Source organism: Gopherus flavomarginatus, chromosome 14 (assembly GCF_025201925.1).
Source record: "Gopherus flavomarginatus isolate rGopFla2 chromosome 14, rGopFla2.mat.asm, whole genome shotgun sequence".
Taxonomy (NCBI): domain Eukaryota; kingdom Metazoa; phylum Chordata; order Testudines; family Testudinidae; genus Gopherus; species Gopherus flavomarginatus.
In genome coordinates this window covers 33,485,217-33,512,626 of record NC_066630.1, presented here as the reverse complement: position 1 = coordinate 33,512,626, position 27,410 = coordinate 33,485,217, and the positions used below count along the sequence as shown (strand labels likewise).

Here is a 27,410-nt window from a genome sequence, read left to right as displayed (position 1 = left end):
CTCCCTCTGTGACCTGGGTGGGGAAGAATTGAGATGTATCTGTAAAATGAGGGTGATACCAATCTACCTACCTACTTCAGAGGCATTTTACAAGGCCTAACATATTTTGCTGTTGACTGGAATTAATCCTCCAAACCATGATTTACCTTGAACAAATGCTCTATACACCATCAGTAGTTATCTAAATAATTATCAAGTGAACTGAATTCCAGTTAATGGGTAAGTGAGCATCAATCTACCATATATATTTTTTAAAAGATGAAGAACCTGAGCTGCATCCATGGGATAGCCACATATTTGAATGTGTAGATTAGTATTCCCTGCATCTTCCTGCACACGTCAGATGAGCTTTGTTGATATGCCTGCTATCTAAATCTCTCTTCTGTAGCTGAATACTTGCAAAGGCAAAAATAAAATCATTCAGGAGATAATTTAATGTTTGTAAATAGCAATAAATGGTACAAATTCCAAACCTTTGATAGTAGGGATTAAATTGTACTGAAACATTGGAAAAATGAAAAATTTGATATAGGTTACATTAGGTCTCGAACTACCATCTGTGTGGCTTATAAATAGACTGTCCAGCCACACTAGCCCTGTTTCTGACTTTCACTCTCCTTTAGAGACTGCAATGCAGATGGGTTGGGGGTTTTTCTTGTTGGATAGGGGCAAACTTCAGGCAAGGAAAACACTCAGAATAAGGAGGCAATCATTGTAAGTTAATTTCTCCAAGATTCTTCTAAGTCTATAGTAGACTGTTTTTTGTAATGCATGGTATCAGCTATGTGATCTTGTTTGGGCCACAGAAAACACTTAGCTATATATCCTAGGAGAGATCTCTCTGATAATTAGGATGGGAAGAAAACCAAGTCTTCTCCAGAACTAGTGTTGCTTAAACAGTGGAGATGGCCTCTTTGGTGGTATTGAAATCATATTGCTCTGGTCTTGGTAATTCAGAAAGAATTTTGCAGATTTTACACAGTTTGGGGAATTAATGGCTTCAAAACCAAAGCTCATGTGTAAATCAAGCACAGCCTCTTGAATTCTGCTAAGAAATTAATCAGCTGTGTTTTTCATTTTGTCTCAGAAATTTTCTTCTAGGAGAAGTTCAAACCAAAGTAATGTGTACCTGTTTTTTGAGATATGACAGTGACTCTTCAGCTACTACTTATTCATTTGTATTGGTTTTAATTAACTTTTTTAAACTACATTTATTTTTATTTTCATTTGTTCCCTGCTAGCTTTTAATATGAGATTCTATTTTGAGAATGTAGAATTATGTCCTGCATCAAAACGTCAGGTGGAAAAGTAACAAGAAAATATGTGAAATTAGACCTGCCTCCATTCGTAGATGGGACTGTATAGGCAATTGTTTGTAGATCAGTGAACTTTCCACTTCTGATAGCTGGGTGTTATTAACTAAATCTTATATTTATAGTTTACAGGTTTCAGTTCTGTTGCTTAATTTGCCCCTTCGATCTCCTTAAATGGAAAGTAGCTTAAAGTGTGTGTAGCATAATTAAAAATTTTAAATGTATAGGAATGTGTTTATAAATCAGAACTAGATGTATACTCCTACTTTAACCTGTTCTCTAATCACAAGAAATAAATCCCTACCCTACTCCACCCAAAAATAATTTTAAAAGTGAAGCTCAGTCATTATGACATTTTAAGAAGCTGGTTTTGGGTGTGTCTTTCATCATTTGCCCAGTTGAATTATCTTTCTAGAGTTTGAGATGAGAAACACAGCAAGTTATTTAAAAGTTTACGCATTTTACTGTCATCAGCTACTGCTGATCAAAGAGAGTGACTGATTGAATTAAGTCTTTAGAAAATGCTGCCCTGAGTAGATCAGGGATCAGAATCTTGTGAAGGAGCTGAGAAATCACTACATGATACATGTGCTAGTTCAGGTTTTTTATTTACACACGCCCACGCACACACTCACTCCTGCAGTAATCTGGAAAAATACTTTTGTAAGTAAAAGGTCTGATGACTTACTGTGTTGGGACAGTGTTTTGTCTCTGGTAAGAAAATCTAACATTATCTCCTCCCTCCCTCTCCCACTCCCCCATTTCTTCTCTTTCTACTGCTACCCAGAGGATGTATTGAACGATGCTTCTGGTCCTTTATAAAGTGAGCCCTTGTTAACCACCATTGGCATGGGTATGATCTTAATCCCTTTGTGAAAATAATTGAAGTTGATTTTCAGTGGACGCGGAAATTGGATCTGAGATGCTGAGAACAAAGGGTGATTTTTATCTTTTGTGTATTCCTGTCTGAAAGGGATGAGTTCAGTTTTATTTATTTTCTGCTGTTTCCTTGTCTGAATCTCTTTGGTCTTCAGGGGCTTCATGGACTGCATGTATGCACATGTTGCTACTTAACTGAAAGCAGCTTTCACACCAGACCTGCCTCATAAGGGAGATACTCTTGGCTTACCATGTGCTTGAACAAGCTGGTCTCAACATCAGTACATGCTTCCAACAGTAGATGGTGTTAAAATTATTATTCAGTATTTTCATCAGTTTGACTATTAGTGTTGGCTTCTTTTATTTAATAGCCCAGTAAATTGGTTTCATCCTTATAGCACCATCAGATGCTCCTATGATTTTTTTAAATTAAGAATTCCTTCATCACAGTTAAACATACATGATGCTTTCAGTTAACTTCACAAAAAATCTACAGAGCAGTTAACATAATTGTTTTTGGAGATGCTTGAAAAAACTCTCTCTATTGTATTGCAATGTGCGATACGCTTCTGAATGTAAATGTTTAATGCTAGCATGTTACCATCCAATAATTCACGATGTAGCTTATGATTATTGTATTGCAGTAAATCCTGGGAGATCCCATCATGGCCCAGGATGCCACTGTGCTAAGCATTGTACAGTTAACAAAAAGACGGTCTCTGCCACAGATAGCTACAGTCTAAGACTATGTCTACTCTAGCGCTCTTGTTGGCAAAACTTTTGCTGGTGAGAGGTGTGGAAAAAAAAATACCCCTCTGACCGACGTAAGTTTCACTGACACATGCGCCGGTGTGGACAGCGCTACGTTGGCGGGAGAGGTTCTCCCAACGAGGCTGTCACCGCTCATTGGGGGTGGTTTAATTATGCCAGTGGGAGAGCTTTTTCCTGTCGGCAAAGAGCACTACACAGGAGACCTTACAGCGATGCCGCTGCAGTGGTCTGTAGTTTAGATGTAGCCTAAGTATAAGACAACAGCCAATCAGAGAATTTAGATAGACAGACAGAGGGGAAACACAAGGAAATAATGACACCATACTGGTCAGCATGATTGGCAGTGGCCTCAGCACATCAGCTCCCTAATTATTTGTTAAAATTTTTGAAGGGATTTGGAGGAGGACTATGAGTCAGTCTGGATATTTACTGCGAGCTCCTATCATAACTTGAAAATCTTCTACTTCAAGGAGAACTGAATTTCTGGAATTTATTTTTAAAAATAAAAATCTACTCTTCAACTCCTGAAAATGTGTCTCTATCAGGGAGAAGGAATGGGGGAAACCTGGGTGGTTGACTATATTCAGCACTAGTAAACTGTACGGTTAGGTCACTGCAGCACAACACTCTAAACAGCTGTCATTAAAGTTGAGAGGAATTAAGGAAATGGTAAGTGAATGATTGGAGAACAGCCATTAGCACTTGTAGAAACAGTGATGTTTTTATGCAAGGGTAAATAAATACCAAGTAAGCAAAGGTACTTTTTGCCTCTATCTTTAGTTATTTATGTAACATGTATTTGCTAAATCTGCTGTGTATTGTGCACTTTAGCCTTACATTTGCTTATTGGTTAATTAAGCTTCTCATGATTACTAACTGAACCAATGAGATTAAGGGGAATGTTCCAAGATGCCAAGAATAATCCAAGCTTTTGATGCTTGCTACTTTCATAGGAATGTGTGTGCCATTAATAGAATTGTGGTACTCCGGAATAGAAAGCAGATTTATCAACCCAGTTAGCCTGGATGTCAGTGTAGTCCTGTTCACTAGGGCACTGTGTTTCATTCAGAACTACAGTCAGAAATGATATGAGCTGGGAAGACTGACTTTGAGGGATCATAGTTAACATCTGAAAATTGCTTAAAGCTTGTGAGAGTTTGTCCCTACTTGCTGAAACAGGGCCAGATTGGAAACCTGGTGCCTGTTTTACTGTTTTTATATAGCATAGGCTTAAAATAAAATGAATATCTTTTAAACTTATACTGGGTTTATGTATACCATTCCTTATGTGAAGCTATAGAGGGTTTTGCAATGTATTAATCCTCTGAGTCTTCATAGACACAGAATTCAAGGCTAATTGCTTTTTTTAAAAAAGCAGCAACGAGGCAGTGGGGGGAAATGGATGAATGGCAAAATTCCAAGAGCTTTAACAACTCATCTATCTCTAATATCAGGACAGCAGACTTCACTTTTGTTGACTTCCCCTGGATTAAGCTTTGCCTGACATGTATGTTTGAACAAAGAAAGTATTCTCTGTTTCCTATGGGTCCTTTTTGAAATCTGACACCTTTCACAGTCCTAGGGGGATAGCTTCTTCATCCATGTCTGTTGCATCCTCTAGCTGCCAATTCTAGTCACAAAACCTTCTGGGGTGGGGGTGGGAGGGAATAGTAGGGGTGGGAGAATAGCCTCACTTAGCATAGCTTTGCAGAAAAGCTAGCAAGCAGTAGACAATACACCTCTATCCCGATATAATGCTATTCTCAGGAGCCAAAACATCTTACCACGTTATAGATGAAACTGCGTTATATTGAACTTGCTTTGATCCGCCAGAGTGCACAGGCCCCACCTTCCCCCGAGTACTGCTTTACCACGTTGTATTCAAATTCGTGTTATATCAGGTCGCGTTATATCAGGGTAGAGGTGTATTGTATCACTTTCCCCATCTAAAATGGAACACAGCTGTAGCTCACAGACATATACTGCTTTGGTTCTGAATTTAGATTGATCTTTCAGTTGGAAGCACTGTCCACAAGGAGAGAGCCTCTCTCAAAATTGGGATAGTAAATTTTGCTGTTTACCATTGCTGTCAACTAGCTGCTTGTCACACTTTAAGCAATTCAGTTAATGGCACCACTATTGTGGTGGGTAATTGGAATGACACAGGTCTCTCCTTTTACTACCTCTTCCACCAAACATTTAAGCTTGTCTCTGCTGCTGTATTATGGCACTTTGATTCAATACCAAATAATCTAGACTGAATCAGAGTCTCAGACCTTTAGGGATTCCTCCCCTCCCTAGGACCTATTCTCTGGTGTGGGTTCATATTTTCAGAGGAGACTTTCCTAGCGAACTCTTCTGGTGACTTGCCCTGTAAATCCAGAATAGAATTGCTACAGCTGCATCTCTGCAGTGGCCATTTTGCCTCTAACGACTGCAAGTTGCACCTCCTTTCTAGCTGGAAACTATTCTTAGCTCCTATTATGTTTCCCCTTAATTTCCCTATTTCCTTAGGGCTTAACTAAAATCAGTTTCTAAACCATTTAGTTAAATCAGTGCACAAATGGTGTGTAGCCAAGCCCTTATTCCTGTTTAGGTGGCAGATACTTGCAGAGGCACTAACATAAGGTGAGGGGAAAATGGAATTCAGGAGGGCTAGTAATGCAGTGATAGTAATGCATTAACTTTTTTGCTTCTAAAGATTTAGGTTCGAATTAATTTTTTAGGAAAGGAGTGAAAAAGCATCGTGATCTCCTCAGGAAGCAGCACAGGTGATCTCTGCATAAGATGATAGGCTAGCACAGCAGAATTATTGCGGGTCAAAAATTAGTAAATGTTGGAAAAGCTGTGTGAAGGATGCTTGTGATATTGTTTATATATCATGTGTCTCAAACTAACCTTTGAAACAGTAGAGGGAGTATTTTTCAGTCAGAGAATGTGACTCTTGGGATGGACTGAGGTAAACCAGGAAATGTAATAGCCCCTTGGTTACTGCTAGTGAGGGAGAGTTGACTCCACCTAGACGGTACATGGGTTTGCAACTCTTGGTTCAACTTTCCCTTGGAACATGAAGTACTACTTACAGTGCTGTAACTTGCCACTCAAAAACCATAAAACCCTCTTACCGAGGAACTGCAAGAAAACAGACGAACATGGAGCAGAGAGAAAGAAACAATGTTACAAGAATGTCTCTTTAAATGTAGAGTGCAGGATCAAGTAATCGTAGAACTCTACTTTGTTTTAACAGTGCGGACCTGAGACACAGAACTTAACCTTTGACAACCAAGGGATGGATTAACTTTCTTTTCTCTCTTTTACATTTACATTTTTGCCAGTTCATATTAGGACACTAGAAAAGACCTACTGAGTCTGGAAATCCTCTTGATTTGATAAACAGGATTGCTTCTACCTCCTCCCTCAGCCTTCATAAATCTAGATTTCTGACGGCGACTTCTCAATGTGAAAATCCTACTATCAGTCTCATTAGTCAATAAGAGATTGATCCTGCTCCCATATAAAATGATTCAGCCTTACCTTTGCTTTCCGAAAGGATCAACTTGTTCCCCCTATTCAAACTGGCTTTGCTACTCACTGAGCATCCGCTTCCCTTGGTACCAGTACTCTATTCCTACCAGATGCACTTTTCACCTGCTCTCAGTCTTTTATCTGTGGCTACTCTGCGGTGTATCTTGCCATTTTTTTTCACCACTTGCTATTACTTGGCATTACTTTCTGCTTCCAAGTTACCCTCTTGGTGCAAACTTTACTCTATACCTGGCTCCAATCCTACCTACCCACTGGAAGACTCATAGTACAGGTGGGCACACCAAGTACCATTTCCTGCTGCCCTTGAGATGAAGGTCAAATGAGGAATCCTTTAAAGAAACCCCCACAGTGATGATGTGTTTGCAGCCTCTTTTTGGCTCTTTTCATGTGCCTCTCCCCACTAACTTCAGTTGGACTTGATAGCCACCTCAGGGTGAAAAAGGAATCGTTTTGTCACTGACAGATTGATTTTTCCTTTATATTTTTCTTCAATCTAAGAAGCAGCTCCCTCTGCTTCATCTATATCAATAAACTAGACTGTTCTGTCAAATAGAGGAAAAAGAGACACTGGTTGATGGAAAAACATCTTCAATAGATGCTTGGTTTGTTGATGAATAATTGGATAACAGGAGTCTGCTGCTGCTGCCAGGCAGTTAACAATAAGCTCTCCTCAGAAACTTGCAGTTTTCTGAGTGAGTTAAAAATGCCCACTGAAGAAAGTGCCTTTGAAAATGCAACATCTATATTCAGGTTGGATGTGTTGAGGCCAAATTTGATATGTCACTGGATTTATAAAGCTTTTCGAAATGACTTCCGGTTCTATGAGTTCACAGCTGATTATCTTATCTGGGATTTTCATACTGGCTTATCTGCCATTGATTGCAATGGAAGCAGAATTTTTGAATTATTTGAAAATTTCACCTTTTGCCCATATGAATGAACAAAGGCAAAGAACATGCTATTGTACACGCCAGCTTTCAACAGCAGGAAATGGGTTTTGGCAGTAGTTTTTTAGCTATCTGCATCTGAGTTGGTGGGGAGGGATAGCTCAGTGGTTTGAGCATTGGCCTGCTAAATCCAGGGTTTTGAGTTCAATCCTTGAGGGGGCCATTTGGGGATTGGTCCTGCTTTGAGCAGCTGGTTGGACTAGACGATCTCCTGAGGTCCCTTCCAACCCTAATAATCTATGATTCTATGTAATGTTGCTTTTTGTCATCTGTACAATACGTGGCATTGGATGACTTCCGGCAAGTCCATAATTGTGCATTTTTACATTATTGTGTAATTATTTCACAATCTCAGATTGGTAGGGGACTGGTAAAGCAGAAATACTGAGCCTAAATTAAGAGACTTAATGCTAATTACATGTCCCTGCATTCAAAACTAGCAACACTGATACTCCACTTTGGACACCTGAGCTGACCTCAGGTTCTTCCACTTTTGGTCATCCAGTCCAATAATAGTGTACCTTGGCCTTGCTCGTTTTAGGAGGCTTCTGAAATATAGGCAACATCCGAAACGCTCATTTAATGCTCTATCTCCAAGATCTTTTGGAGTAGCTGTCATTTTCTCACTAGAGACCTAGTTTCTTGTTTGACCTCACCTGTTGCATTGTTTCCCTAACTTGATTAACAATAATGCCTTTTCTGTAATTTTTTTTAAGCTGGAGCTGTTCAGAAGCACTTACTGCTCCACAACCTCTGTTTAATTACTGTAACTTAATACAATCTCTCCTTTTACATGTCTGTCCTCTAAATAAAAAACTCTATAAAAAACCCACCACAATAGTTATTCAAGTTTCCTACACACTTGAGCTTATGCTTTATACCAATCTCTCTTCTTGCTGTTTCTGATACACTGTAATTTTTCCATACCTCATTTTTCTTGTTGCTTATGCATACCTTTAAAAAAAAATATTCTCACTAGAGGCTACAGGGCTTTACCTACTGCAAATCTGCTGATAATCTAGTATCTAAAGTATGTACTATATTGAGACATTCCTTCCAAAGAACAAACTTACTTTTTGTAGATTGGTTTCAAGGGCAGGTCTGGTAGCTGATAATTAATATTTGCTCAGCCTGGTTGCCCTGGTAGAGACTATCTAGAAAAAACTTCTTACGTTTGTTTGTACTTAATGGAGTGGGTCTAGAGGTGAAGGCGGCTAGAAATCTGTAGTGAAGATTATGGGGGTTCTTTCTCTTATGGTGTTTGGGCTCTTGGATGTTGCTCTGTGTGGTAGATGTATTATGTGTTCTTTAAATTTCACTATAGGTGGCTATAAAGTGTCTTTTTATTTTCTTTTATAAATACAATATTTATTCTTCCCTATAAACTGGCAGGAGACATTTTCTGTATCAAAAGAATGAAAGGGCAGCATAGCAATAGAACTTGTGTGCTTGGGGATAGTGTAATCTGCTAATGCATGTAAAGGAAGCCATTTCAAAAAAGAAAATTCTGCTTCTTATTGCAGAAAGGACATAATGTAAACCAGGTTATGTGTACCTCTTCGCTGCAAAGTAGCATTCCAGTAGTCTCCACAACATATTCAGGTGTTCTCTGGGATTTGTTTCTTTCCGGTATGTGTGCTTCTGGAGACATTCTATATAAACCAGCATTTGGTCTCATCACCAAGATCTGTTTTCTGACTTTAGACACAGACTTGCACCATCCCCTATAACAGCACGCCCTTCTCATGCCTGGTTAAGATCTTTGACCTGATTCTTCTCTCTCAGGCCTAGTCTATACACGGCTTTTGTAGTAGGGTTGCCAATCTTGGTTGGACGTGTTCCTGGAGATTTCATCACCTGACATGATCTTTCATCTTCTGGAGACTCGAGGACAATCCCGGAGGGTTGGCAACCCTATTTTGTACTGATATAACTTTATTGGTTAGTGATGTGATTTTTCTTTTTACCAAAATGGTTATACTGGCACAACCCCTGTTTGGACTCAGTTATATCCATATAAAAGTGCTTTACACTGATATCGCTTATTCTCCTTCCTATATGGGGTAAGCTTCACCTATACAAGCACTTTTATACCTGTATAAATGCATCCACACTTGGGATTTGTATGGCTTTAGCTATGCTGGTGTTAGGCACAGACATACAACTTTGGCTTTTGTGTGCGGACAACGCCTCTTGCTGGCTTTTCACCAGGGTAACTCTCTCTCTACTTCAGTGGAGTTAACTTCTTATTTACACTCCTAAGAAAGATCAGAATTCAGACCTTGGTCTCTCCTAATCCTTCCTCTCCTCATGTCAATTTGTGCAATCTAGAAAGCATGTGCTCCAATTCCTATGAGATTCTCTGCTGTAACATAGTATAGCTCTCTCTGATACATAGACTTTGTCATTTGTTACCTGGCACATCATTTCAATATCTACTTGCTGCTGTTCTATGAATATTAAGGAAAAAAGGGTATTTGGTTGTTTAAATTTCCTTATTAAGGAAGACTTGCATTACAAAAAGCTAGTATATGCAGTATATAATCTCCCCCATATTTCTTCCATAAACCTATCTCCAACCAATTCTTCAAGTAATGTATTTTACTGATTGCATATAAGCTGTGTGTGTCAAATTCACTTTGTCTCCTGCCAGTTACTGTAGCTGATGCTCTTAATTAAGGTTGAAAATGTAGTCTGTGTGGCTTGCTGTACAAGAACTGTACCTTCTATTGCTGATTATCGTGTATCACACTTGTACTGTAGTATGCACCTGATGACTACAATGGCCTTATTCAGCTGAACGATCAAGCAAGGAGTGTGTTACAAGCACCGAAAGAGTGGGTCTGTTTGTAACTGTTTGTAACTTCCAAAGAAGGTAAGATGGGACTGGCAGAAGCTGGGTCTCCAATGGTGAACGGGAAGGGAAATGAAGGGCTTGGTGATGTGGAGATTGTTTTTCCTTCCTAGCTTGTGTTTGGGAACCTTACTCTAACCTTCCCTGCTCCTGTCCTATTAAAAAAAAAAAATCAACTAATCTGGTGAAACTGAGGCTACTCCTGTGATCTGTGGCTGATGGGACAGCAGTGGTAAATGGTGGAGGTTATGTGACAGCTTGGCTTTGTGCAAAGAAATTTCTGTTAAACTTTCACAGTGGTTTATTACCATTTGCTGAGTGCTCCATCTGAGGCTTTTAGCCCAGGGCTTTTATTCTTGTTTGTTTGAACATAGCAAGAAAATTTCTTCTAACCTTGACTTCAACAAAAATAGGAAGACACTCTTTTTTTCTTTTTTTAAACCCTCTCCCCGCCTTTCTCCATCTTTCTTAGACTGCAAAGTTGTCTAGAAATGAATGCTTCTCAGATATCTCCTGCTCACTTTGCACCAGTGAGATCCCTGTTCTTTAGAATGGGTCTGGAATGTTGCTCTGTCAATAAGGGTGTTTGTTTTCTTTATATGTGTGAGTAAACTTGCTAATGGTGAACTATCCCAGTTGTCCATTGCAGTCTGATCCCAGCTTTCCCAGTACACACTTACACTTTGGCCTCTGAGCTGGGACTTCTTACAAATCATTCACATATCGTAAAGGTAACAGACATTTGAAAAGTGTAATGGATACTGATTAAACTACTAAATCCTTCAATTAAACTATTAACAAAAAAGAGCATATAATTATTGAAAAAAATTGTGCAATTTGAGGGCACAAAGCAATATTAAGATACCTTTATTATTATACTGTAGGTTCAAAGTATTCTTCTGATTTAACAGTATGAGTGGAACAACTTCAGAAATTAAAAGAAAACAAAGTAGGAGAGGAGAGGCAGTTTATCTCTGGAGCCTGGAAACTTTGGTTACCACTTCATGATGAAATTCACTTTTGCCCAGGGCCCACCTGAGATATGTATCTCTTAAGCCCTCAGGTCCATAAGCTTTGTACAGGCTTTCTGTTGAATGCTAGAGCGCTAAATTATGTATTGCTTCATTCCCATGTAAAAAGTTTGCTCCTGAACCTTAAATACTAAGGCCATGGCTACACTGGCACTTTACAATGCTGCAACTTTCTCGCTCGGGGTGTGGAAAAAAAACACCCCCCTGAGCGCTGCAAGATACAGCGCTGTAAAGCATCAGTGTAAACAGTGCCGCGAGCGTGGCTTCCAGCACTGCAAGCTAAACTCCATGAGAGCTTTCTCCCAGGGCTGGCGCTGCGACTACACTCACACTTCAAAGCGCACCCGCGGCAGCGCTTTGAAGTTTCGAGTGTAGCCATACCCTAAGTTAACCAACTTTTTTTTTCCCCTGAAGACGCTTAGATTTGTTTTTAAAAATAATTATTCTAATACTTTTTGGAAGAGAAACCAAAGCAATCATTTAAGAGCTCAAATGGTATTATTTTAAATTATGCATTTAAATGTTCTGCTAATGTTCAAGTTTTTTCAGTGCAGTAATAAGTGACATAACTTTATGCCTCTGCCTTGATATTAATAGTAATGAATTTTGGCATTTGTGTGGTTGTAATGCATAATTCTAATATGACCTAGAAAGTATTAATGACTTCCATAATATCAAGTGTGTCTCTTTTAAAAATCCAGCTGATTAGTTCTGCTGGTCCCCCTTTCCCCTTAGGTATAATATCATTTGGAAACAGATGACTTACAAAGAGTTGAGTTAATAGGTCATTAGGTTAGAGCGGCTTTTCTGTAAAGCCATTTGTATCAAGGCCTTCATATGTGTGTGATTTCACTATAAAATATCACTCCTGCTGGGGAGCAGTCACACCTGAAGGCTGTGTGGTGTAGTGTTTAGAAGAGCTCGGACAGCAGAATCTCTGGCTCATTCTGAGCAGATACATAGACACTCACTCACTGTGATCCTGGGCAAGTTATTCACCCGCTCTTGTGTATCACTCGTATCATCTGGAAAATGGGGTTAATAACTGGGCCTTGCTACAGCCAGATGTGAGCTGAGTTATCTCAGACTAAGAGACTACAAAATGAGTGGCGTAGCCTTGAGTACCGTGTATGAACATCTCTGGTGCAAACCACCCAAAGAGAATAAATATTTGCCATGATGTATGAGTACATCATTCTCGTCCTCTGAATGAATCTTCAGTTGTAATTCCCAAAATGAATACATTTACGTAAGGCATCTACATTAAAACCATAGGTTAGTGTCTTAAAGTGAACAGAAATGAGCTCGGAAAAGAGTTAATCAAACATAGGCAACTCTGCCTCTTGCAGAATCTGCAGCCTGTTCTGTGGGCCTTCCATACAGTTTTTCCTGCTACTGATGTTGCTTGTTTCAAAAAAAAAAAAAAAAAAAAAAAAAGGGGGGAGGGGGAGAAGCACACTTCCTACTATCATAACTACACTATTTTTTTCCTAATACGTTGATTTAAAAACCAAAGCTGCTACAGAAACTGCTTTTTGCTGTCTCCTGTGCTCAGTGGTGTAACCATACTTCCCATATGCTCTCGTTGCATTTGGGTCTGGAGACTAAAATTGACTGACCTCGATATACTGTAGCCGTGACTGTAGCCAGCGGTTAGCAATCCCAGGTGTAGGTGCAAAAACGTTTTAAAGCAGATCCAATACAATTTTGTTAGTGGTTCTACCCAAATGAAGTGCTTCTTCCTCTTTAAATGCATTAGTAATCTGAAATCTATTAATCTGATTTCTAAACCTAATCTGGGCTTTTTACAGGAATTTTTATATTAGGTTCTTGAATATTTTTCGGCATGCTGCTTTCCTAATTCACTTTGTTTCTGGAGGGAGAAATGTATCAGTATTATATGGATCTAATAGTGTCTGTGCTCACTGCCCTGTTAAGTACCTCTAGTTCCTAACATGATTTGTTGCTTATAACTTCAGGCTGCTTTTATTGCCTACCAAGCATTTGGTGAGTGAAGTTCTGGTATGTGCTGGTTTTACTTCTACATGTCAGAATATAAAGTTGCTCAGAAATTAGTATGGGAGGTAACCAAAAAGTGAGCATTTTGCCATTTATCTTACTGTAACAAGCATATATGGTAGCATTATTTTTTGGGGAGGGATGCAAATGTTTTTCCTCTTTAAATCTGAAGGATGTAGATCTCTTCCCCCGCCCCCACCCCCTTAAACTGTGGTGTTCTAACTTAGCAAGTGTTTGTGTTCTTTCTGGCAATGAGTTGACCCCATCTTAAGTTTCCAGCAAATGAATCTCTTGTATTCAGAGTTTTTGCTGCTTCAACTTTTGATTTCTTAGCTTGGTTCAGATGTATTAAATCAAATATACAAATGAGATTTCCAAATTTACCCTGCAAGGGCTTCCAGGATGTCTGGTATGGGGGCACAGACAAGCTCAGGCACATCTGCCGAGTGGATTTTATACTCAATATTTTGGGGTTAAATCCTTGAACACACCATGGCCTGGATGTCACCCCAAGTAGATTAACTACATTGACAGAACAGTATCATTTCCCACCACTTTCCGCCCTCTTCCCTCCATATTAACAAAGGCTCCTTTGATTCAATTGAAATACTACAACTTTTACTTCTCTGGTTCTGGGGGCTAATTTAGTTCTGTTAATTCTCATGCATCTTCTCCTCTCATGCTGCTCTATCCATACTTCTCTTTCTGGTGTCACTGTCTGCCTTATTTTCTTTTGGGTTAGTATTCATGATGCTTTAATAGCCCTTTCTGTTTTTCTTGGCCAATAAGCCAGGTAGCACAAGCATACTTCACTGCAGGCTGAAGTTTCCTTCCTTGCTTTGCCTATCATTTAGTAAATTTGATACCTCTTCTGTCTTGGGCTAGTCCACACTTCAGACTTAGGTCAACATAGCTACAATGCTCAGAGGTATGACACATTCATACCTCGAGTGCTGTAGCTATGCCAACTTAGCCCACGGTATAGATGCAATTAGGTCGATGGAAGAATGCTTCTGACAACCTCGCTATCATCACTTGAGGAGGTGGCGTTCCTGCAGCGATCGAAAAACCCCTTCTGTCGCTGTTGTCTGCATCTATACCATGTAGTACAGTGCAGTAGCTATGCCACTGTAGTGCCCATAATGTAGACACATGGTCTTGCTAACCTTAAATCTAAGTAATCTGCAGTACTTCTGTACTGGACTCTCCTCCTGGAGCTACTTTTGAATCTTTCTGACTCGTACACCAGCAGAATTCAAGTTCCTTCTGCTATGAACTAAAAAACAGCTCTCAGTTCAGTCTTCAGTCCTTTATTCTCCTCCAGACTTGGCTGTTTGTAGCCACGATGATCTGAAGCTTGGCAGATGAAGTGTTTTTATGTATAAAACTCTGAACTGCCTTTCTGTTGATCTAAAGCAATTAAAGAAACCAGCAGGAGTACATAGTTAGGGACAGAGCCTACATCTGTGGTCTTAGCTTTTAAGTTTCTCTTCCCCCTCCCTTGTGTTCTTATTTCTGCAGCTCCACACAGATTCCATTCTCGTGCTTTACAACTTTAGTGGCCAGCCCAGTGGAGAAGCGTTGGTGACTTTTCCAAGCCTGGACCTGGCTAAGAAAGCAGTGGCTGAGAAAAATGGACGGCTCCTGGGAAGTCGCTATATAGAACTCTATCTGGTCTAACCAAAAGACTCTTGAGGGGCGGGGGGAGGGAGAAGAGAGGGAAGGGAAGTAATATTAAACACTATGCCTTTTAATAAAACAAAGTCTTCCCTTGCTATCCACACAGCAGTAAATGTGCCTTCTCAGCCTGCATGGTAGGTTGCAGGAGTGATACTTGTTCCTGTATTTAATTTGAAAAATCTCCTGCCCTACACCAAAAAGAGAAATAAAAACTATATCACTAATTTCCTTAAGAAAGAGAAGGAAGATTGATTTCAAGATACTTGTTGAAATGCTGCCACCCAGTTAACCTGTGAGGCAATCCAAGAGCACTTCAGCTATCACAGCCCCGGGGTGAGGGGAGGGAGGGAGACTTAATTTTTGTTCTGTAGTGTTTGAAGTGGAAAGTGAAACATGGTTTGTTCAGATTCTTTTGTTTTAGGTTTTAAGAATTTACTTTCAGCAAAATGTCTCCAGAAAGGGCTGCTGAAACTTGCAGCTTTCCCAAATTGTAGCATAAATCCTATTGGATTTTTTGTTGTTGCTTTCCTTAACTGGAAAATACCCAGGATGCCATATCCAAATGGAATAGGAGAAGCTGCTTCTTGTCATTGTGTTGTGTAATGCAAAAGCCATATCAGTCTTTCCTACCAACATACATGCTGCCAATGTGTGAAGCAAAAAGAACCCCAAACTTTTAATTTCTACAGGACAAAAATGGCACATAAACATTGAGTACTAGTAAGTTATATTTTTTATTTAAGCATAATAGCTTTCAGATACTGTATTAAAGATTTTGCTCTAGTTTATGTGCATGCAATTTGTTTACATCTTTAAACTACTTTATTTGTATATTATGAAGCAACAAAATTGTTGAAATCTAAGCCTTCTAGTGCATGCATTTTTCCTTTCTTTGTGTGTATATACATAAGCTAGAAAAACTAGTTTGTCATGTAGCATGTGTTTAAGAAGACATCTGCTGTAGAAGCACTAAATGATTTTGTTTTTACTGTGCCTTAATTCAAGCCTATTCAAAGTGCAATACCAGCAGAGCAAAATGTCATGAGTCCTGTTGTGACAGGCTCAAGGATGTCTGTGTACACTGATCTTTTTTTAGTTGGTGTACAATTTGAGTTGTACTGAAAAGAATGAATGATGTATGCTTCTTTATATTACAACAAATAAAAGAGATGCTTACAATGTGTGTTGGCTTATTAAGTGCCTCTGTTCCTTCATCCAAACACATCAAGGTGATGTAGATACCACTAAAGTGTTGGTGGTGTGACTGTTGCTTAGGATATCTTGCTGATAGAGAATACTGAAATACATCATGTGTATAAAAGGTAAGCTTGTTTGTCTATTCTACAATAGCTAATCATAGCTCACAGTGGGGACCCCTAAACTAAGCCATAGAACGTGGCTAGTAATCATCCAAGTAGTTAGCTCAGAAGTAATACAAAACAGTCAGGCCCAGTCTTTTGTAAAAGAAACAATGCAGAGAGTTTTTGGCAAGTAGCTGTATCTCAGCCTTCATGTGTTCAGATGGTGTTTTGAAAGAGAACCCAAAGCAAAAAGGTGGCTTGACAGTATCAAATTCATTAGTAGTTCATTGCAATTGTACTGTAAATATGTAACATCTCACTGCCATAACTGGAGTTGCAGGAAGCTTCTGATGCAGTTGGGACATCCAGCTTTCTACCTCTTAATAAATGTCATTAACTCAAGTTGTGTAGCCCATCAACAAATTATTTTTCTAAGTACACTGTGTGTATGTATATTTTGTAAAACAAATTCAGATTTTGCAGTCTTGAAATCAAGCATACATGGATTTTGTAAAACAATTCATCTTCTAGATATATAACTTGTAGTACAGTTTCCTGAAGGCACATAATGAGTACATAGGAGATTTAGTCCTTTTCAGTTAATCCAGGCAGGTGAAATGTGGCTAGTAGCAAACAGGTGAAATGAGAAATTGCAAATATGTGATCATTTTTCCCCCTTGCTCTTACTATGCTTGATTCTTAGCTTTGTTGTTGCTTGGATTCCAGCACCACAGAAGAGGCTCTAATTGGGAAGCTGGTATAATCCAGGAGTGAGTCAGGAGACCCAAATTCTATTCCAGCTTTGTCACTGACCCACCCTCTGTAACTGAGGTACAGAGAGGTAAAGTGACTTGCTCAGTTTCCTCATTATAAAATGCTGATAATTGCACTTGCCTTTTTTTCTTTTTGTAAAGCACTTTTGTGATCTAGAGATGGACAGCAATATGTAATATTTTCTAAGTATTTGTTTTTTAAAAACTTAAATGGGCTGGGACCTGTCTGTGTGAGATTACAACTGTGAGAAAGGGGCAATCAGCTGAGCATGTGAGTTGATGTCCCCTCTTTCTTTTAAAAGAAGAAACTGGTGGTGGTCCAGCAAGTCCCATAAGAGTTCCCCTACCCTCTTCCCCTGATCTGACCATCAGGATGTGCTTCAAAGTTTATCTAGTTACTTGGGCTTTAGGGGAGGAAGGGGCTTGATGTGGGCTGAAGTGTGCGTGCGTGTGTGTTCTGTTGATCTGCTGGAGATCAGAAATTGTTTAGGGCTGTTTGGGTCACTGATTGTTTTAGTTTGATATTTACCTGCCGCATCTGCAGGTTTGGCTGATCATGGCTCCCACTGGCTGAGGTTCGCAGCTCCAGGCCAATGGGGGCTGTGGGAAGTGGCGCAAGCCGAGGGATGTGCTGGCAGCTGCTTTCTGCCGCCCCCATTGGCCTGGAGCGGTAAACCTCGGCCAGTGGGAGCCACGATTGGCCAAACCTGCAGACATGGCAGGTAAACAAACCAGCTCGGCCTGCTAGAGCCCTTACCCTGGCGGGCTGCGTGCCAGAGGTTGCTGATCCCTGCACTAGCCAGTTCATTAGTGTGTTGCATCCTGCAACACTCCAGGTGGCAAGAATCCACCATGTCATCATTTTTGCACTCAGTTAAAACAGCTTATTTTCTTCTTAACTTCCTTTATAAAACTTCTGGCTGTAAATTATGTGAACCTGATGCTTAAATCTATTTATAAACAACTTTACAGCAACTTCCATTGTTGTCTGTATGCTATTCCATTCCTCCCTTAACGGGTTAGGAAATCTGAACCATAGCTCAGGTACTGTAGCTCTCTACCTTCCTTCAAAATAACCTGTTAACTCCTTGGTAGTTTTGAAGTACTCGTGGAAGGCCAGGGATGTTTCAATGAGCACAAGCAGTTGGATTTTCTCTTCTCCAAAGTGCTAATCTACCTCCTTCCACTGTATATGAAACACCATACTGTAATGATCTGGAAGCTAATGCCAAACCCTTTGCTGTGTGTAAATGTCTCCATTTGAAATGTTAGTCTTTGATTTAGAATCCTGCTGCCAGCCATCTCTGTGAAGTGGTAACATTTTCACTTGGAATATTTAAACCACTGGAATCTGGCTGACACAAGCTGTAGTTAGATGTGACTCAAGCTTGTTTGTGTCTGCTGGGTGTATAAATATGAAACACGCAGGGCTCTTGATAGGGTGGTAATTACGGTTGCCAACTTTGTAATATGTAAAAACTGGACTCTCCAGCAGGAGTGCCAGAACCTCCCCCAAGCCCACCCTTTCCCCCCCGAGGCCTGTCCCTTCCCTCCCAAGGTCATGCCTCCATTTGCTTCTCTTCCTCCTCCCTCCCCATCACTTGCTGCTTTTCCCATCTCCCTCATTCCCCTCTGCCCAGGTCAGGAGGGACCCACCTGCAGAGCCAGAGCTGGGAGCTGCAGCCGCCTGATGGAGATAAGAGGCAGCGCCAGCTGAGCAGGGGCTGGGGTAGGTAATGACCCAGCACCTCCTCATATCCACTAACTGGGCTTTGAGTGTCAAGTCAGTAGATCTGGCCGGACACTGTCTGGTACACTTTTCAACTGGACTTTCCAGTTGAAAAATGGGCACCTGATGACCCTTGTGGTAGTGGTGGTTTCTTTTAAAGATGCTAATGACAAATAATCACATTTGCAAAAAGGGTGAATGGAAAAATGTCTATGCTAGGGTAAGGCTCCAGTAGCCCAGTAGAGAAGAGAAGCTACTTGTGAATACACTTGTACTTCATTCTTTGGGTTGCAGAGGAAACACTGTCTGGTCTTGTCTAAAATTATCCAGTTGAAGGAGGGAGAAATACTATAGTAAACCACAGGTAGGGGAAGCAACAACTTCTCAGCTAAATTTATACTATGTAAAATATACCCTCTCAAGCTTAACTAAAAGAATGTTACTGATTTTGTTCTTTGAGGGACGGGTCTTATGCATAAACTCTAAAAGGTCCTTCCATGCATTAAAGGCAACATAAAGATGAATAGAAGAAGCTGAGTATTGCGCCATAGAAACGGGCACCTTTGGAGGAGCAGCTAGTGATGGATTCTAATTCTGACTCTTTGAATTTCTTCATTCTGCATCTGCTCTGTATGTGTCAATAGCAATCCATGACTCTAAAGAGTTAAGAACGTTCTTTAGTTTTAATCTGTTTGTCTTTTTTCCACCTCAGCCATTCCCATATAATATTTGGCTTCTCTGCACTTGTTCACTGATTGCGGTTTGGCTATATCAAATGCAATGCTGATGGATGGTGTATTTTGCTAGTGCCAGTTATAGCAAGATTGCTTTATACCTCTGTTTGTTCCTGGAGCTTGGAACAAAGGGAGGAGAACTCCAAGTTTTTTCTTACATTACACATCTACCAGAAAGAACTCCGCCCCCCAGAAGAACATAAGAATGACCATACTAGCCTGGTCTTATGATGGTGGCCAGTGCCAGAAGATTCATAGTGAATGAACAGAACAGGGCAATTTTGAGTGATCCATCCCCTGTCAACCAGTCCTAGTTTCTGGAAGCAAGAGGTTGGACCCCCGGAACATGGGGTTGCATCCTGACTAATAGCCACTGAGGGACCTAACCTCCATGAATTTATCTAATTCTTTTTAAAATCCAGTTATACTTTTGGCCATCACAATATCCCCTGGCAACAAGTTTCATGGGTTGACTGTGCATTGTGTGAAGTATTTTCTAATGTTTGTTTTAAACCTGCTGCTTATTTATTTCAGTGTGGGACCCCAGTTCTTGTGTTATGTGAAGGAGTAAATAACACTTTTTTTTTCATTTATGATTTTATAGACATCTATCATATTCCCCACTTAGTCATCTCTTTTCAAACTGAACATTCCCAGTCTTTTTAATCCTCATATGGAAGTTGTTCCATACTCCTCCTCATTTTTGTGGCCCTTCTCTTTTTCAGTTCTATTATCTCTTTTGAGATGAATCAACTAGAACTGCATGCAGTATTCAAGGTGGGGGCGTATCGTGGATTTATATAGTGGCATGATAATGATTTCTGTTTTACTAACTACCCCTTCTTAATAGTTCCTAACATTGTTTGCTTTTTTTGATTACTGCTGCATATTGAGCAGATGTTTTCAGAAAACTATCCATGATGACTCCAAGATGTTTCCTGAGTGGTAACTATTAATTTAGATGTTATTTTGGAAAACACAATCCCAACTATACAGATAATGTGCATTACTTTGCATTTATCTATATTGAATTTCATCCGCCATTTTGTTGCCCACTTAACAAGTTTTGTGAGTAACTCTTAGCAGTTAGCTACGGACTTAATTAGCTTAACTAATTTTGCATAATCTGCAAACTATGCCACCTGTCTGTTTATACCCTTTCCCCCAGATCATTTATGAATATGTTGTACACCATTGGTCCAAGCACAGATTCTTGGGTAACCTCACTGCTTATCTCTCTCCATTGTAAGAACTGACCATTTATTCTTACCCTTTATTTCCTGTCTTTTTTAACCAGTTCCTGATCCATGAGAACACCTTTTCCTCTTATCCCATGATTGCTTAATTTGTTTATGAGCCTTTGAGGCCTTCTGAAAGTCTAGTACACTATATTCACTGGATCACTCTTGTCCACCTGTTGACCCCCTGAAGGAATTCTTATAGATTGGTGAGGTATGATTTCCCTTTACAAAAACCATGTTGACTTTTCCCCCAACAAATCGTATTCATCTACATGTCTGATAATTTTGTTTCTTCCTATAGTTTCAATCCATTTGCCTGGCGCTGAAGTTAGATTTAACAGCCTGCAATTGCCAGGATTACCTCTGGAGCCTTTTTTTTTTAAAATGGTATTATATTAGCTATCTTCCAGTCATCTAGTACAGAAGCTGATTTAAGCGATTAGTTTACAGAACACAAATAGTAGTTCTGCAATTTCATATTTGAGTTCCTTCAGAACTGTTGAGTGAATACCATCTGGTCCTGGTGATTTATTACTCTTTAATTTATCAATTTGTTCCCAAATCTCCTTTACTGATACCTCAATCTGTGACAGTTCTTCAGATTTGTCACTTAAAAAGAATGTTTCGAGTGTGGGAATGTTTCTCGCATCCTTTGCAGTGAAGAGTGATGCAAAAAATTCATTGAGCTTCTCTGCAGCAGCCTTGTCTTCCTTGAGGAGTTCTTCAGCACCTCTATCATCCACTGTCCTACTGATAGTTTATTTGGCAAGCTTCCTCCTTCTGATGTACTTACAAAAACTGACAGCATTTTTTTTTTCTTGTTAGTTGCTCTTCAAATTCTTTTTTGGCCTACCTAATTATACTTGACTTGCCAGAGTTTATGCTCCTTTCTATTTTTCTCAGTAGAATTTGACTTCTAGTTTTTAAAGGATGCCTTTTTGCCTCTTATTCTGCTGTTTAGGGAGGCACTTTTTAGTCCTCTTACTTTTATTTTTTTATTATTTGGGGTATACATTCAGTTTTATCTTCTATTAGGGTGTTTTAAAATAGTGTCCATGCAGCTTGCAGAGATTTCACTCTTGTCACTGTTCCTTTTAATTCCATTTAACTAGCTTCCTCCTTTTTGTGTAGTTTCTCTCTTTGAAATAAAATGCTAATATGTTCAGTTTCTTTGGTGTTTTTCCTCCCTATGTGGATGTTAAATTTAATATATTCATGGTTGGTATTACTGAGCAGTTCAGCTGTATTGACCTCTTGGACCAGATTTTGTGCTCCACTTAGAACTAAATCAAGAACTGATTATCCCTTTGTGGGTTCCAGGGCTAGCTGGTTCAAGAATCAGTCATTAATGACGTCTAGAAATTTTCTCTGCATCGCGTCGTGCTGTGTGACATATACCCAGTCAATATGGGGGTAGTTGAAATCTCCCATTATTGGTTTTGTTTTTTTTTTTTTTTTTTGTAGTCTCTCTAATCGCCCTGGACATTTCACAATCACAATACTATCCGGGTTAGATGCTCAGTAGTATATTCCTACTGCTATACTCTTGTTATTCAAGCATGGAATTTCTATCCACAGAGATTCTATGGTACAGTTTGATAAATTTAAATTGTCTTATATTTGATGCTATGCTTTCTTTCACATATAATGCAGCTCCCCCAGGAGTGTGACCTGCTGCTTGGTCATGCCTATATATTTTGTACCCTAGTATTAACTGTATCCAGGGCTGGCTTTTGGCCGATTCCCCCAAATCGGGCCTCGTGCCAAAGAGAGTCCCGTGCCCTAAAGAAGAGCAGATAACTTAGGCGTCTTTTTAATTGTTACTCACCCGGCGGTGCTCTGGGTCTTTGGCAGCATTTTGGCGGTGGGTCCTTAGGTGCTCTGGGGGGGTGCACGGAGTGGAGGGGGCTGGGGATGTGGGGGGGTGCAAGAGTCAGGGCAGAGGGCTGGGGGCATGTGAAGGGGTGCAGGTGTCAGGGCAGATGTGGGGGCTGGAGATGTGTGTGGGGTGCTAGAGTCAAGGTTGGGGTTGTGGTGGGGGCTGAAGGACTCAAGCAGAGGGCTGAGTGTGTATGAGGGAGGTACAGGGCTCAGGGCAGGGGCTTGGGGAGTGTGCGGGTCTCAGGGCAGAGGGCTGTGGGGGGGGTCAGGGCTCAGAGAAGAGAACTGGGTGACTGCCCCCCCACCGAACCACCAACTCCCTCACCCCTTGTCCCTTGACTACCCCCTCCTGGGACCCCACCCCCATCTAAGCCTCCCTGCTCCTTGTCCCCTGATTGCCCACCTAGCACCCTACCTGTCCCTTGACTGCCCAGACACTTATCCACACCTCCACCCCCAGACAGACTCCTGGGACTCCCATGCCTATCCAACTGCCCTCTGACAGGACCCCCAGAACTCCCGATCCATACAACCCCCCCCCCCAGCTCTTTGTCCCCTGACCACCCCCTCCAGAGACCTCCCCCACCCTAACTGCCCCCCCCGGACCTTCCTTGCTCCCTGTCCCCTGACTGCCCTGACCCCTATCCACCCCTCACCCCCTGACAGACCCTGGGACTCCCATGCCCCCTCCAACCCCTCCCCTGCTCCCTGACTGCCTCCTCCAGAGACTCCCCCGCCCCTGAACACCTTGCCTGGGATCCCACTCCTTGTACAACCCACTCTGTCCTCTGTCCCCTGACTGCCTCTACCCCTTCGCCAACTCTGGACCCCTTACCATGAGGCTCCAAGCAGAGCCAGATACGCTGCCCTGTGGGAGCGTGCAGCCCCGCCCCGCAGAGTGCTGCATGCACGGCGGCAGGGTTCTGGGTGAGCGGGGAGCGTGTCTGCCTCCCCATGGAGCCAAACACTGCCCCGTGGGAGCATGCGCTCTGGCCCTCAGAATGCTGCACACGCAGCGGCAGGGCTCCAGGGGAGGAGGGAAGGCAGGGGAGGGGCCAGCAGCTTGCTGCACTCAGCCGGGTGTGCTGGCCCGGGAGCGTGGATCCCATGGCTTGCCGTGCCAGGAGAGTGGAGCCATTTGCCTTCCCCATGCGCACGCCTATGCTTCTGCTCCCTGCCCCCGTGGGGGGAGCGGAAGGCAGAGGGGAGTGGGTTGGGCTGGGCAGGATTTTTAATGGCACGCTGGAGTCCTGGCAGGCAGAAGCATGCCATTAAAAATCGGCTCACGTGCTGTCTTTGGCATGCATGCCATAGGTTGCCAATCCCTGGTATAGAGTATCTCCTTCAATAAATCCTCTCCTCAGGGGTGTGTCTGTCTAAACTGTGTGCTCCTCTACAGCTGTTGGGTTTCCCCCATGTCTTAGTTTATACACTCCTCTGTGAAATGTGATTCTGTTTTGGTTTAGGTAGAGCTCATCCTTCCCCTATAATCTCCTCCTTTCACAAAAGGTTTCCCAGTTCCTAATAAATGTAAATCCCACCACCATTGTCTTATCTACGCATTGAGATCTTGCGGTTCTGCCTGTTTTACTAGCCCTCTGCATGCAACTGGAAGCATTTCAGATAATGCTACTGTAGCGATCCTGGACTTGAATCTGATCTAACCATCTAAATTTAGCTCCAGGACCTCTCTCCTGCCTTTCTCTATGTCATTGGTATGTATAGGCATAGGTGACGTGACCCCCCCCTCTCTCTCTCACACACACATATAAAATTCCTGGTAGAGTAGAGTTGGGCTGAGTGTGGCAGAAGGGACAGGCCTGGGAAAGGCACAAGCAGTGCGCACTCCTGCTGGTGCCTAGAGTAGGGAAATGAGAGAAGGCTGGCAGCACAGCTCTCTCCCAGAGAGGTCGCCAGGAAGCCTGCTGAGTCCTATCCCTTTCCTGCCAGCCAGCAGCCAGTTACCTGCTTGAGTATATGTCTGGATGGACAGATGTGCAGAAGGGAGCTTGGAGAATCAGTTGCGGGGATGGGGAGAGGCGGTGGGGCCCAGGGGAGCTGGGGAGGAGCCTGGGGAGGCAGCAGGGGTTACAAGTTTGCCCAGGGCGGGTGATAGGCCCGTGTGCCGTGGTCAAGAGGGTGTTGCTGGAGGATGCCTGGGCAGTCACCAGGGAGTTGACCATGGCTCCTGTGGTGAGAGGAGGCTTGCCATTGTGCACTCCCACCCCCACTATCAGCAGTTACCAGTCTCCTCTGTGTACTGCAATCACTGGCTCCTTTCCTGCCCTGCCCATACATCTGTCTAGCTATCTTGAGAGGTTGGTAACCTTTTACACCTGACAGGCAATTCACCCAGCAGTTTTCCTGCTCATCACAGGCCCAGATATGTATATTTATAATAACTGAATCCCCAATTACAATTACCCATTTCTTCCTAATAACAGGTTTCCCCTGCCCCAAAGAGGTATCCTCTGTGTGAAGATACCATTCCATCATCCAGAAGGGGAAGGTCCTACCTATGGGATCATTTTCCTCTGCTCCAGCGTGGTGTCTTCCTTCCCCAAGACTTACATCCTCCTCAATATCACAGAGCCTGTCAGACTAAATGGGGGGAGGAGGTCCTGGAAAATCACCTCAGCATACCTTTCTGTCTCCCTTAGCTCATCCAGTTCTGACACTCTGGCCTCAAGAGCCCATCCTCTGTCTCTGAGGGCCATCAGTTGCTTGCAACAGATGCAAGCATCCCACATGCCAGGTAATCATATATGCAGCATTCAGGGCAATACATGGGATAGCCCTCCACCCCCCTCTGCTGCTGGACTTCGGCCTGCATTTAAAAAACAACAACAACAAAAAAACCTTGGGGGAGTAGTTATTGGCCTAAGTTTTTTGAGTATGTTTGTTAGGTGTATCTGCCTCTCTAAACCCCGCTCTTCACTAGCTTTTTGGGTTGCATAGGAGCTGTTTTTTGAAACCTCTGTTGTGAGTTAAGCCTGTGGGTCCTAAAGGGATTAAGGATGAAAGGGTAGCACATTGGAACTGGTTGGTAACCTCTCGGCTTGGCTAGCAAGGATCTTGGCTTAGCACACAGCCCCCCCCAACCAGACCACCTATAAACTGCAAGCAAGCAGATGACGCACTCAGACCAGGGGTTCTGCAGCACTCCTCCTTCACCTGGAGAACTCCCTCACAAAACTCCTTTTGCTGCTCTTTGCAAGAGGACAGTTAAAGGGAAAGTCTCACTCACTCATGTAGAAAGCCTGAAAGGTACTTCCATGCTCCCTATTTTAATCTTGATTTGTAAACATTCAGTACCACATTTCCTATCTTGGAAGTAAACAAACTTTGCAAATATTATGCACCCCTATAAAATCTGGGAGGGGGGGGTAAGGTGTGAAAATAGTGTGCTGCATGGATAGAGGAGACTGTTACAGGGAGGAGAATGTCTCCCTTACTTCCCTTGTGCCTACACCACTGTATTTATGGCTAGACTTGTTCTGGCTATGTTTTTCAAATGGACTTCTTCTTGGCCTCTGTAGCAACCTGAATGGAGGCACACAGGTTGCAGGAGGTGTGAGGAAGTCAATATAGCATGTGGAGCTCTCCACCCCCAAACTTCTTAGTAAAGCGCCAGTTTCATTTACATGCAAAAGGGATAATAACTTTGCCCTTTGAGGTTTTGGAACCCTAAGAAATGGCCGTGTATGCTTACAGCCGATAGCTGGATGTTCAGCTTCCTGGCTCGCACGTAGAAATGCAGGGTGGGTGCACAGGTCTACGTGTGCAGGACCTGTGAGCCTGTAGGTAGAGAGGTTTGCCAAGTTTTGCATGCCTGGTGCATTCAGCTAAGCAATAGGATTGGCTGAAATTGCCGCTGAGGGCCAGCAGAGGTCGCACTAGTCATGCTTACCAGGCTAGGTGACCGCAGGGAAGGAAGAGGCAGGTGCGTGTCACCCCCACCCCTGTACCCTCAGCAGACACCCAGCCTCCTCTGAGAGTCCCCGCTGGCTTCCCTCAGACACCCAGCAGCCCCTGCACCTTCATCAATTCCAGCTCCCACTCCCTATTCCTTACTCTCCTTCCTACTACTCACAGCAGGCACCCAACCCCCAGTTCCCTGCAGCTTCATGCCTGGCTCAGCCCCACCCCACCCCAGCTGAGGGCATTTTCTGGACATTAGCATGAAATGTAACACCTGGAACTGGCATACAAGATGACAGGTTTATGTGTGAAATGAATCCAATGCAATCAGGGCCGGCTTTAGGATAATTCCACCAATTCCCCCGAATCAGGCCCCGCGCCCAGTGAGTATCCCTTCCCTGGCTAGAGGTGCCTTTTTAATTTTTACTCACCTGGCGGCGCTCTGGGTCTTCAGCAGCACTTCGGCGGTGGGTCCTTCACTTGTTCTGGGTCTTCGGCGGCGGGTCCTTCAGTGCCGCCAAAGATCTGGAGCGACTGAAGGACCCGCCGCCAAAGTGCTACTGAAGACTCGGAGCACTGCCCAGTGAGTACAAGCCCCACGTGTTATTTTTACGTGTTTTTTTTGGTCTTCCGTGCCGGGGCCCCGTCAAAACTGTTCGAATTGGGCCCCGCACTTCCTAAAGCCAGCCCTGAATGCAGTTGAAGATGGGGAGTTGCTGTAGTGTAGCCCAGCAGTTCTCAACCTTTTTCTTTCTGAGCCCTGCCTGCCCAAATGCTGTAAAAATTTGAG

At 42.3% G+C, this 27,410-nt stretch overlaps 1 protein-coding gene and 1 long non-coding RNA gene across 5 annotated transcripts in view; both read left to right on the top strand.

The window, feature by feature from the left end:
- Positions 1 to 15,368, top strand: part of ESRP2 (epithelial splicing regulatory protein 2) — a 65,943-nt gene extending 50,575 nt beyond the window's left edge. For 3 of the 4 annotated variants that reach the window (XM_050922689.1, XM_050922690.1, XM_050922688.1), the window contains exons 16-17: positions 10,220 to 10,331; positions 14,882 to 15,368. In XM_050922689.1, coding sequence (XP_050778646.1) covers positions 10,220 to 10,309 — 90 coding nt within the window. In that variant the 3' untranslated portion in view covers positions 10,310 to 10,331; positions 14,882 to 15,368. The remainder of the gene's footprint in view (positions 1 to 10,219; positions 10,332 to 14,881) is intronic. The other variant, XM_050922691.1, reaches the window with a different exon arrangement.
- Positions 1 to 27,410, top strand: part of LOC127034180 (uncharacterized) — a 240,628-nt gene that overhangs the window by 85,179 nt on the left and 128,039 nt on the right. The gene's annotated exons all lie outside the window — the stretch shown is intronic.